The 12,392-nt window shown below is 38.7% G+C and overlaps 1 protein-coding gene across 10 annotated transcripts in view; it reads left to right on the forward strand.

Moving 5' to 3' along the window:
* The first annotated feature begins 368 nt into the window (after nucleotides 1-368).
* Nucleotides 369-12,392, forward strand: part of TAX1BP1 (Tax1 binding protein 1) — a 54,786-nt gene continuing 42,762 nt past the window's right edge. For 3 of the 10 annotated variants that reach the window (XM_058830711.1, XM_058830717.1, XM_058830719.1), the window contains exons 1-2: nucleotides 370-520; nucleotides 3,320-3,513. In XM_058830711.1, the coding sequence (XP_058686694.1) occupies nucleotides 3,337-3,513 (177 nt within the window). In that variant the 5' untranslated portion in view covers nucleotides 370-520; nucleotides 3,320-3,336. Of the gene's footprint in view, nucleotides 521-566; nucleotides 759-3,319; nucleotides 3,514-5,633; nucleotides 5,667-12,392 lie in introns of those variants that run through there. The other 7 variants (XM_058830715.1, XM_058830716.1, XM_058830720.1 and 4 more) reach the window with 7 other exon arrangements.

Below are 12,392 nucleotides of genomic sequence, written 5' to 3' on the forward strand. Positions count from 1 at the left end.
GCCGTGTGTGATGCAAGGGCCTTTCATGGAGATCTGCCAAGGTACCCAGGCAGAACCCTGTGTAAGCGTGTACAGTCGCTCTTATCTCACCCCTCCGTTGCCCTGGGAAGACCTGCAGAGGCTGGCAGATTAACGATGACCTACAGGGTGACAGCACGCCTGCGTCTACACGTCGGACGGAAGAGATTAATTCGGGATAAGTGGGTGCGACAGCGGTGATGTTGTAATCACGGACAGGACGGGAGGGCACCGTGGGAGCGCTGTACGGAGATAACAGCAGCCCGGTCGGGCACACACCGCGTGCAGCGCCGTACCCGCACCCCCGAGCCCACCGTGGGCTCCGCCCGTGGAAGGCGAATACCGCCGGGCACATCTCCGCTCCCCGCCCGGATCCGTGTCGGGTCCCGCCCCGTGCGGGCAGGGCCGGCCTGGAAGTGACGCGGCCGGACGGGCGGAGCTGCGCGGCGCTGGTGGCGAAGGCCCCATGTTGATGTCCCCGGCGCCCTCCGCGTCTGCCTAGGTAAGAGGGGTCCGGGGCCGGCTGCGAGGCCGGGCGGGGCTGACATGCTCCTTCCCGCCGGCGTCCGGCCGCTTCTGGGCCGGACCGGGGCGGCCGGGCCGTGCGGCCGCGGTTCTGCGCCACCGGCCCCCGCCAGCTGTTCGGGCCGGCTGTGGTGGGCCGGGGAGCAGCGGGGCCGGGCTGCGGGAGCCGGCGGGGCTCCCCTGCCCGCGGAGGAAGAAGAAGGCCCGGAGCCAAGGTGACCGCGTCGGGCAGGTGGCGGAGCAGCGGCGGGGAAGGGGCGGGAGACGACGCAGGTGGGGGCCGGGGGTGTCGAGGGCCCGGCACCGCAGCTGGAGAACTCCAGGAGGAGCTGACTGGGGTGGTGCGGCTCGTCCTGCTTTTGTTTTTCTTGCCCGACGAGCTTTTCCTCCTTTTCGCCGTCCTTTCCGCTGCGCAAATCCAAAGGCGTCGTTCAGCCTTCCCGTGGGAAGAGCTTGTCATGTCAGTAATGAAGCCTGTGCGTAGCTCTTCCTCCTCCTCTCCCGTTTCCTAGCCGGTAGCTGTGAGTTAAGCGAGCAAGTACCCAGCATCCCCATAACTATCCTTGAACTGTAAGTAGATCTGAGCATCACCTAAGCTCCGGGGATTTTCCTGCTAGGCAACAGTAATCCCAGATGATTGTGCTGGTCTGCACAAGTTAGATTTGTGAACAATTCTGCTTTGGGGTTGGAAACCAGCCTACATTTACTGGTTCTACTAGAGCTAGTATTCAGCTATGGCAGCTGACAGCCAGTGTACAGAAATGGATACTTTTTTTCCCTTCTTTTTTTTTATCTCTTTTTTTTTTTTAATATGTGCTCAGGCTGAGAGTTATAATTTAAAAAATAGAACTATTGAAAAAAAAAGCAATTGGTTTTGTTATTAATGCTGTGTTTTCTCTTTTTTTGCTTATTTTGGCTAATGAAAATTAAACACTATTTCATGTCAATGTTATTTGGCTAAGTTGCTCAATTACTAAAAATGAGGTAATATGTTGCCCTTGAAAATAACTAAGGTTATTCTTTTTTCTTTTAGAACTATAGAAATTGCTGATGCATACTGTCTATAGTTCAGAATGAAATGGAGAGATACCTTGAATATAATCCTCTATTTTGAGATGTGTGGGAGTTTTTGAGATTTTATTGTGCTGTAACATTTCCTTTTCTGGAGGAAGCTATATAACTGACAGGATTTATTGTGTACCCTGTTTTCTCTAGAAGACTGTGTGATCTTTACTCAGTTTATTGCTTGTGGAACTTCTTCTTTTTTTCTTTTCTATCTATTAATTTTCACAAGCTTGGTGTTTTATCTTATAATCTGTGTTGGTTGGTGTACAAGACTGTTTTTTATTTAATATCTGATACTTGAAATAACGTCATGGCTGCCTGCATGTACTTCATGTGTTACTCTAAATTGAGCAGTAATAACCTTAAAATATTGATGGCTTAAAACTACTCCCCCCCCCCGCCCCCCCCCCGTATTTATATTTTCTTTGTTTTGGATGATGGATATCTAGTTATTTCAGAGTGCATTTTGTTTCAGAAAGCACAAAGTGTTTGCTACTTATTTTTTTAACTGGTGAAATTTTAAAAGGCCATAGGAGATACACAAACAGCTTTTCATCTTTGAACTGCTTGAGGCTTGTGGTGGCCTGTGTCCTTTTGGTTTTGGTTTACACATATATCTTCAATGAAAGTAATATTTTATGTCATGCACTTGGTAGTTAGCTCTTTTAAGGTGTGAATGTGCTTGGTTGGTATAAAATTACCTTAAACAGCAATTGCAAGAACAGGATAACTCATTTTTAAGATGAAATGTCAGATACATAAGGGCCTAATCCTCCTAGTATCAAATTTTTTGACAAAATTGTGAGTGTACAATGGAATCAGACACTTCTCTGTTGCATATATTCTATTTTTCATAGATATTGCTGAATCTGAGGAAGGGATGTTCTTGTTTTGCTTGTGAAGCATCTTGTGTTACTGTAATTTGTAGCACTATGTATCCTGAATGAGCTAGTGAATGGAAAGCACGATTAAAAGCTGTTGCAGTCCAACTGATTAGTGTTAATCCCTCCAACTGCATGCATACCTCAGTGTTCCTGCTATCAATGCAGGCCATTGTTTATGGTAATGAAGCTAAACATGCAGTGCGTGTTACAGTGAGAATAGTAAAAGATGCCCACAGACTGCTAAACGGGGGCAGGAAAACTCTTGAAGTAGGGGAAAAGCCTTCCCAAACAAAACCTTCCTGTTTACATTAACTTTCTTATTTTTTAAAAAAAGTCTTAAAATGGAACTTTGATACTTTTACTGAGAGGGGAGGAAAATCTTCATGTATGAAAGTGCTGTGTAAAGCACCGAGCAGTACAGATTTGAGAAAAGTTTAAAGCAGGGAACCACAACTTTTGTTTCTCCTTCTCTAGCATGCCTAGAACCATTAAGAGTCTTTCATTAAGTTAGAACCCTGCTTTGTTTTCACACCACTGCTTTTATTTTCCACTTTCTGACACTGAGATAAAATACTGGGGACATTCAGCTAAGCAATGCTTTCTCTCCATCTTGATGTCATTGCTGAAATGACTGCTCTTTTTATTCTGAGAGGTGGTTGTTTTGGAGAGATGCTGAGGCAGTGCACTTTGGTGAATTTAGTCTATGGCTCTCTGTTTTTGGAACAGGGGAACTAATTGCTAGGTGTTTCTGTCATATGTATTTCAACTAGATTGATATTTGTAACTTAGCTAGTTTTTCCACTATGTTCAAGTAACAACTTCTACAGTTTTGTTACAGATAATCATGTCATCCTTTCAAGAAGTTCCGTCTTCAGCTAGCACTTTGCAGACCTCCAATTTTGCACATGTGATTTTTCAAAATGTTGCGAAAAGTTACCTTCCCAACACTCATCTTGAATGTCACTACACTCTGACCCAGTTTATCCATCCTCATCAGAAAGACTGGGTTGGTATTTTCAAGGTAGGTTATGCTTGCTCTATTGCTATTTTTCAAATGTTTTCTTGCTCTCTTGCAAGTTAAAAAATTAAATCTCAACAGCAGTAAACTAAGTTGAATATCACTGAAGTGATGTGTTGGTTCCTGCTGTTAGAGTGTCAGCTTTGTAACAAAGACCAAACTGGAGACCAAAATTAGAGGAGTGCGTCCAGCTGGAAGTCTACTGGAGTAAAGAGAAAGTTTAATGTGTGCAGAATTAAATGGAAATTATTTGAAAAGAGATGTGTGGTTATAGAGTGATGTTGTGAACAGGACTGGGGAAAGAATGTGATACTGTGTGTGAAAGGAATGAAAACTATGTAGTTAAGGGCATTCGAAATATGAAAAAAACTTTTTATCAAAACTTTATAGACTGTTCTGTTTAGTAAGAATCTTGAAATTACTGAAATGTGAATGTAATGGCTTTGTCTGTTTGCCTGAGTGAGGGAGGCAATCAGGCAGCACTCTAGAATTACTAATCATGTAAAAGAAAAAAGAAAAAAAAGTAATTAGGTAAAAGAAAAAAGAAGTTGGGAAACAGATTTTCAGTGATTACACAATACTGTGTACAAAGTACAGGTGTATGATTTCATGTTGACTGTGATGATAAATTTCATGAACTATTGACATTACTTTATCCTACTTTAACAGAGGCAAGACTTTTGCAGTCATTTGAGAAACATGTTGAGCTAGCATAAGATAGTGCTACTGTTCAAAGAAATATCTTTTACGCAGTGTGGCTTGTTTCTTGTGCTTCCCCTTTATGTGAAACAAGATCTTGTGTGGTGAATCAGACCAGATATTGATTGAGGTTAAGATTAGTGCTTTGTGATTTTTTAAATGGAATTCCCCAAATAAATTTCCAGTTTGCCTGATTCTCATCAGTACAAGGAAAGGAAGCATTGCAAGATGGGAAAAGAATGAAAATGTTCTTTTTTTTTTTTTTTAATGGTTATATCAGCTTACACTAAATGTTATGAATATACTTAGAATAGTTGCAGTACACTGAGTTAAATGGAGCCAGCTGTCTAACTGTATCTGTGTCTACAAGTATGTATGTGTAATGTTTGCAGTAAAATAAACTATGGAAACATAGTCATCTTGGGATAGATAATAGAAGTTTGACTATACTGTGATCTGAGTGTAAAAATGAGTGACTTTTAGAGAATTGATTGTTCATGAGCACGTAACAAAGCACCTGGAGGTGGCTTGAAACCTGATGAAAGCTGGAAGAGGTTTTATTGTTCACTTCTCTAAAACATATATGAAATGGGTGAATAAAGTGAGCCTGTGATTGGAAAAAAAAAGGACAAAAGCAAATCTTGACTGATTATGAGAACAGTAATTAATGACCATAAATATTGGCTAATATGCCGTCAAAGTGGGGTTTCTGTGAGAGAACTCGAAGTGTTAATTCACCAACTGTGGAGAGGGAATAAAGTTCACTTTGTCTTTTTGAAGTGAATAAGTTGCTTAGAAAACAAGCAACTGTTCAAGCTGGTGTCATTTAACCTTTGTCTGAATTTGCACAGAAAGTAGCTAGTGTTATATTAGTGAACAGTGGACAGAGGAAAAAGGCACCTAGTTAAAAAAAATCAAAAAACCTCGGAGAAAACCCCAACAAAGTAGAAATTTGAGATTGGTGTAGAAGATAAGTATGAAGTAAGATTCTTCCTGTGCTCTCTGTGAACATTGTTGGTTTTGGTTGTAATGTTGATTTTTGTTGAATTTTAGGGGTCAGTGGCTTCTGCAGTATTCTGTCTTGTTTGCTTTACTGTTTAGATAACAATTTTTTTCTTATTGAACTGAAAAAAAATCTTATGTAAAAAATTAAGTACCTTTTTAAGTGAATGGTTTTTATTTAGGATGCAAGCACATTTCTTCAGCAACAATGATGTCTTGAGTAAGTAGTGGTTGTATATATCCTTATATTATTGCTTTTGTTTTGCTTGTCCAGCTGTTAGCGCAGCTGCACCATGAAATGGATTGGGGGGGTGATCTGTCAGGAAAATACAGCCTCTCCTCCCCCAGCATTTGCCATCTTATTTCATAACTGGTTTGGTTCTTCAGTTTGATCACGGTGTGGTGCAATGGGCAGCTGTGCTGGTGTCATTGTGATGGAAACAAGGGGACTGTGAAGATATGTGTGGGAAGTGCTGTGCCTGCTTTATTGGCATGAGTGCTTAATATGGAATGACATTTGAAACTTCTTTTTCAAATTTTTTAGGAGTTTTCTTCTTAATAGCAGCTTTCTTGAAGTTGTAAAAGTTAAGACTACCAACTTCTCTGCATATGCTGTAGGTGAAATGTGATTCTTTTTTTGTTCTCGGTGTAAGTTGCTAAATGTTGAACTTTGGTAATAATGAGCAGAAGGCTCTTTGTGGTGGCAGTAACAGGTTTACAACTGTTCCCAGACAAGTAATTTTGTATTGTTTAGAAAAATGAGGAGCCAGTGTTCATAAACTGAAAGAGTAATGTTGCATATAGGAGAATTATTTCAGACATACCAGTTCCTTTACAAGTTAGATGTATCTAAATGCATACACTAATTCTGGGATTGGATGTCTGGCAAAAACAGGGAGATGTAGGAAGTACAATAATGAGGATATTATCCTTTGGAGAAGATATTATCCTTTAGAACAGAAGTTCTGCATATGCATTTTTTATTTGGTTTGTGTTTATTTTTCTTACTTGTACCCCAAATGCAGGTTTTAACTCAGTCTTCAAATCTGTTGTCTGTCATTGCTGCTATGTTTTTTTGGCTTTTATGATAATCTGGAGAGTCATCTGTAATCAGGTGCTAAAAGGTCTTGATCAGTTACATCCTTGCATGTTACCAAGAAAAAAAAAAAAGGCATTTTTTCGGATAAGTACAGGTCTAGTATTTGGCATGGCTGTGCTGAGCCCGAGTTCCTGTTCATGCAGTTTTATGAGAACTAGAATTTGAGATCAGCTTGTCTACTACTGAGGGTTTCTGTGCAGCATAACCTGATGGTTCCTAGTGTGAAGTCAAAGGTGAGAAGACTTACCGTCCTTGATTGATTCCATAGGAGGTCTGTTTTCCTAGAGTGATCCAAGACCTCTTTATTTGTTTCTGCTCATCTTTGGTTAATCAGAATCTGGAGAGGCCTTTAATGTAATCCAAATCTAAACCTTTGAAATGAGGTAAAATAATGAATGTGTGCACTACATATGGTTGCAAAATTGTCCCGTCTGTAGGTAGTCCTAATTTCCGGCTAAGGTGGTCTACATCTCATGACTATAAAATAAAATAATGATATGCCTGAGTGATATTTTTTGCATTATTAATACATAATGTCCAGATTTGCAGAAGTGTTTGAAAAACCTGCTTGGTTTCTAGGAAGCAGCGCCTACCTCTTTGTCTGGAGCATATGTCTGCAAATAGGGCTGTCAGATGTTCAGTGTACAAGAGAGGCAGGTTTACTCTGCATCCTAAGGGCACAAGGGAGCAATCTTATGGGCATTATAAACATACAAGAGATACAAACATACATACTCAAGAGAGAAGTGTTAAAGGTGTAGGTGTTTGTGGGGTGTATCATAATACTTTGTGCATTTCTGAAGCTAAAATTTAGCTGAGACAAGCATTCTGGAATTATCTGCAGTATCAGCACATAATCCGTTTTACATATGTTAAGCTAATGACTTTGGTCTTGCTGTGTCATTAATTAACTATTCCATAAAAAATTCCATAGAAACTTTTCTGTTCCTCAGTTTTAGTTAATATATTTTTCTAAGTAATCTACATTACTAGTCTTCTAGGATATTGACAAGTTGTAGACATGCTTTGATAGTGACTGTCTCAGGGCATCCCTAGAGAAGAAAAGGAAATATTTTCTTTCTTAATTTCCATGTTTTTAATGTCCACAGCTTAAAAATGGTGAGCTGACATCCTGGTAACCTAACATATGGAACAACTGAGTAACCAGAACTGGGAAGATCTTCATAACATATTTGAACACAAAAAGTACCTCTTCCTCAGAGAGAGTACTCAGTGTTTGCAAGGCCACTTCTGAGCTACTATTTGTGCATCAGTGCAGTGCCTGTGTTTACATGCAACTTAATTTCTGTCTTTTCAATGTCCTTATTTATAGAAGATCTCAGAATTAATTTGTCTGTAGTCAAAAACTTCTGTAATACAGTTTAACACTGTATTTGATAGAGACTTCAGAAACAACTTGGTGTTTGCATTTTATCAAGGCATACTCTGGGTTATTTAGTCTCCTTTGGACTGCAAATAATAGGACAGCTTGTGTGAGTCATTTCAATGTCCTGATTTTGTTGTAGATTGGTAACTTAAATAGCAATTACTTCCACATATACAGATTACATTCTGAAGTACAACGAAATATCTGGATGTGTTTTTGCCACGTGCATATAGAAATACCGTTTTTCTGGCATTGAATTATCACTGCACAGCTGGCTATGGTAGATACAGGAATGTGCAGAGTATGTCCTGTTGTTAAAATAGGTGGGAAAAGAACTATTGTAATTCAAAACATTTTTAAGAATTGCTATATCTGTGAATTAGAGTGATTCTGTTGGTTTCTGGTTTAATTTCTTTGGAAAGACAAGTAAATAGTACTTGGCTTAAAAAAGAAAATACCCGGCAAATTACTTGCTGTTTCTATATGAGATGAGGAGAAGGATAATCTGGGTTTATGTGATGTTATCATTGACAAGAAATTTTAACTTTTTTTTCCAAGTGTCATTAATTTTCTGAAACTATTTGGTGCGGTAGGTTGTAGAATTGGCATAATCAAGTAGTCAGTAACTGATAACAATTTTTAAATAAAAGATTATGCTGATTGATAGCTCTCATGAGATATGGTAGCAAGGGAATAGTTCACTTAAACCCCACCTGCTCTTTATTAATACGTTTATGTGCTTATCTCCTAAAGTAAGCTGTAGCTTTGTTACTCTTTGATGTGTCTTACATTTCTTTGGACACTAATTTACATATGTAACAGGTTTACTTTTAGAGAATTCATATTGTTTCTGTATTTATTTTGATTTATACCTAATAGAGGAAGTTGATCCTATAGTCTAGGCACTCTGTCAATGTCATTTTGACACATTCCTCTGAACTGTGAGGTAGAAATATAACCAACAAGAGATGATCATAACTTAGGATCCTGATAGTTCCTTGATATTGCAACAAATACCATATGTTTGCAATAGTCCAAATTAATGTACGTGTTTGTAACATTCAGCAGAGATGGACTTCTTCAGGTCTGGGACGTTTTGAGATTGCAGCCTTTCATAAAGAATCTGGAGTATTTTGCGACCATCTTCTACCCAAGAATGTCTCATCCTTGGGGCTCCCAAGTTGTATAACTGATTGTAATCCCAGCGTGACTGGCAAGGTCATGTCTGAAGAGTAGGCTTAAGCATCTTGGCTAAGTCAAAGCTGCATGTGGTATAAGGTGATCACAGACATGCTAAAACCCTCAAGGTTTGACTTTGCTTACTCATTTTGAAATATCTATGCCTGAATGTTACTACAGTGTACTTAATACTTAAATAAGTACTTTTCCTTATGTCTATGTTCTGAAATTTGTTATTTGATTCTTTCAGAACTGCTATCTAGATATCTAGATATAGATTATCTGACGATGCCTGTGTCCAAAAGTACATTGCATTAATGGTGTATCAGTGTTAACAATAGTGTTAGCTCTCAGTAATTTCAGCTGGTATGAGCTTCACTGCACCCAGAAGTTTTCATTTTCCTATGTGCTAGTTGTTTTAGAAGAACTTGGAGTTTGTAGCTGCCTGCTGTAGATTATGTGCTGCAGTAGCACAGGTATTGATGTGACTTTCAAGTAATGCTACTTTACTCAGGGTTATGGCCCAAACCAAGCCTGCTTGGAGAAATCTCTTCCTGTGATGCTGGTCCCAATACTGTTTTGCTTAGACACCTGTGCTGTCTGTGGTTTGGGGCAAAGTAAGTGTCTCTTACCATGTGAAACATGGAAAGGCTGCTGACTTACTGTTTTCAGTAATAATTAAACTGTTTAACATACATCCAGAACCTTTTCCACTGTCTGTAATTTTGCTTCTTTCAGAGGTATCACACTGTCTTCTTGCAGTATTTAGGGGGCTTTGCAAAATTTCTTTCTCAGCTATTTAATTTACCTTTTAAATTAGGAAAGGGCATAACTTTTACTCTGAGAAATTTTGTGGTCAGGTATTTTGTGTGATTTTTTCTTTTTTTAAAAATTGAATTATAATTAGGTATCTACAGTGAGGGCCTGTTGATTATGCCCAAGTTGGTTCAGCTAAACAAATGTTTTCCTGGGTTTGCTTCTTTGGCCTGTTGATGTTCTGTAGATGGGTCAGGCACTGTTAATGTAGCAGAATGAACACTACTGTTCTTTCAGCTGTGTAACAGCTTTCTGAGGCTGGGGAGCAAAGTGCCAAGAAATCCTCCCATGTCGATGGTCTTTCTTTAAGGCACTCTGCCTCCAGATTGAGTTGACTGACTTTACCAAGCAATTATAAAAGGAAAGAAGTTTAACAAAATGGAAAATCGGAAAAAAATCTCTTTCACTGTTCATCTGAAACTCAAGAAATGAGAACAAAGTTGGAAATAATTTTTACATTGAAAACACTGTGGAGTTGTAAAGTAGAGCTTTCGCCTTAGAAGAGCTTACATTCTGCGCAAGATGAACCAGATGAGGGCTGAAGTAGATACAGTGAAATAAAATAGTTATTATTTTCCCTCAGGTAGATATTGGATAACTCATTATTGCTATACAGACAGGCACTCCCTATTTATGTGCCCTCCCTCATCTCCCTGTTTTTTTTTCTACTTGGCAAATTTTCTTCAAGCCATTCTGTTGAAACATACTGTGGGTGATATGTGAATTTGGGAAAGCTAATCTCACTGTGTGATGTGACATTGCAGTAAGAAAGGAGCTTGTATCTGTGGGACAGCATACAAGCATACATACTTTCGTGATGACTACATGCCTATTTGTTAGTAGAAGGAAAACCTGTCTAGTATGAGCATTATGGGACAGCTGAGTTGTCCCTACTTGCCCAGCCAAATTGCAAAGCACTTGGACTCTTAACCTTTACCAGACTTCATAATTTCTACTGTGGCTACTGAGTAGGTTTATATGACTGAAAAGAGTTTATGATGCCCTAAATTGAAATATGTCTTTGTGCTCAAAAGTAGGAGAGGAATATCATGAGTGGATTACTCTGTAATGGCCTGTTAAAGCTTTCCATTTTATGGAGGGAAAATTAAATAAAGTGGCGTTTCTGTTTTACATTTACATAACCTAATCTGGATATGACATTTTTTGTGGGATAAATGATGTTTAGTCATGTTTTAGTTTAAAAACATAGCTAAAAAGGTGAAAATAGGATTTGGCTTCTGGATTGTTAATCTCTTGGTTAACTTCTGGAGGGAAAGCGACAATGTTTACATTTATGCACAGCTATCTAATTTAAAAACGTATTTCAGAGTGGCGTTTGAAAGAATTAAATGTAGAGAAGATAGAAGAATGTGTTGATTAGCAGATGCTAATCAACAACCGAGTCGAACTTGGTTGTAAAATGAATTTTTTTATTTCTATTGCTTTAGGGAAGTTGCATTCTCTAAGTCTTACGTGCTCTTTTGACTGAGAAATAAGAATGTTTCTATTTTTGGGTTTTGAACTCTGAGCAAAATGTTTTCAGAGTTTTCAATGAATTCCTTAAAGAGTAATGGTATCAGCACAGTCAGCCAATGCAGATGGCTGCTGTGCTCATCAGGTGATGAACCTGAGTTCAGACTTCACAGCGAGTGAAACACAGTGAGTGTAGCTTGACAGGTCATTCTTCATTTTTCTCCTCTGAACTTTGAAGGTTTTGTGTCCAAGTTCTTCTATAATATGCAGTGTTTGTGTGCTTAAATGTGGATATTGTAATTGTTGCCATGGCCCATTCCAGGTTTTTAAGTTGGACTAATAAACTGTGCCTCTTGTGCTTTTCCTGGCTCAGAGAAAATTCCCCAGTGTGTCCTACAGAATTTTCTCATTTATTTCAGATTTCTGATAGTAAAAAAAGTACTACTGTTCATCAGTGCATACTTTGTACTTTTATTGGAACTTGGTTTCATGTTTGCAGTTGACATTTTGTTGGTTGTGGGTGTTTTTTGGGATTTTTTTTTTATTTTGTGTGTGTTTTTGGGGTTTTTTTTGGCTGGTTGGTTGGGTTTTTTCAACTGATATATGAAGTTAACTTTAACTTTGGTTTCACATTTTGGTCCATAAGAATGTATTCTTCATAGCAAAATAGAACTGTTAACTTCACATCAACAAGAGTTCACATCTTTCCCCTTATTACTGTATTTTAACAGCTAAATTCCAATTATTAATGTAAATAAATATGCTTGGAACTTCATAAATTGTCATATTTTTAATAAATTTTTAAATGCTTAGTAAATGAAAGAAATGAAAAATGATACAGTGTTACTGCAGACTTATTTAAAATATAGTTTGATAATGGACATAATTTCTTTCAGTGGCTTTTTTTCATTGTTTTGAGTTTCAAATGCAGAAATGAAATTTTCAAATCTTTCTAACAAGCATTTGTTTGTTTCCTATAATGTTTTCATGGAAAGTGGTGCTCAGTGTTAGTCATATCAGCTGTTTTGGCAGTTTAAATGGCCAGACTCTTGTTCTTAGAGGCCTGACAATTTAAACAGCCATTTTCCTCCTGTCAGTGTAGTACAGGTAAGGTGCTCACATTGAATGGATTCTTGTGCGGAATCTGAACCCCTCCCCCCTTTCAGAGACTAACCTGGAAGATAGTCTGTATTATTTATGGCAGGTTTTATTGCTATGATCAGCAGT

The sequence above is a fragment of the Poecile atricapillus genome, chromosome 2 (assembly GCF_030490865.1).
Source record: "Poecile atricapillus isolate bPoeAtr1 chromosome 2, bPoeAtr1.hap1, whole genome shotgun sequence".
Lineage (NCBI taxonomy): Eukaryota > Metazoa > Chordata > Aves > Passeriformes > Paridae > Poecile > Poecile atricapillus.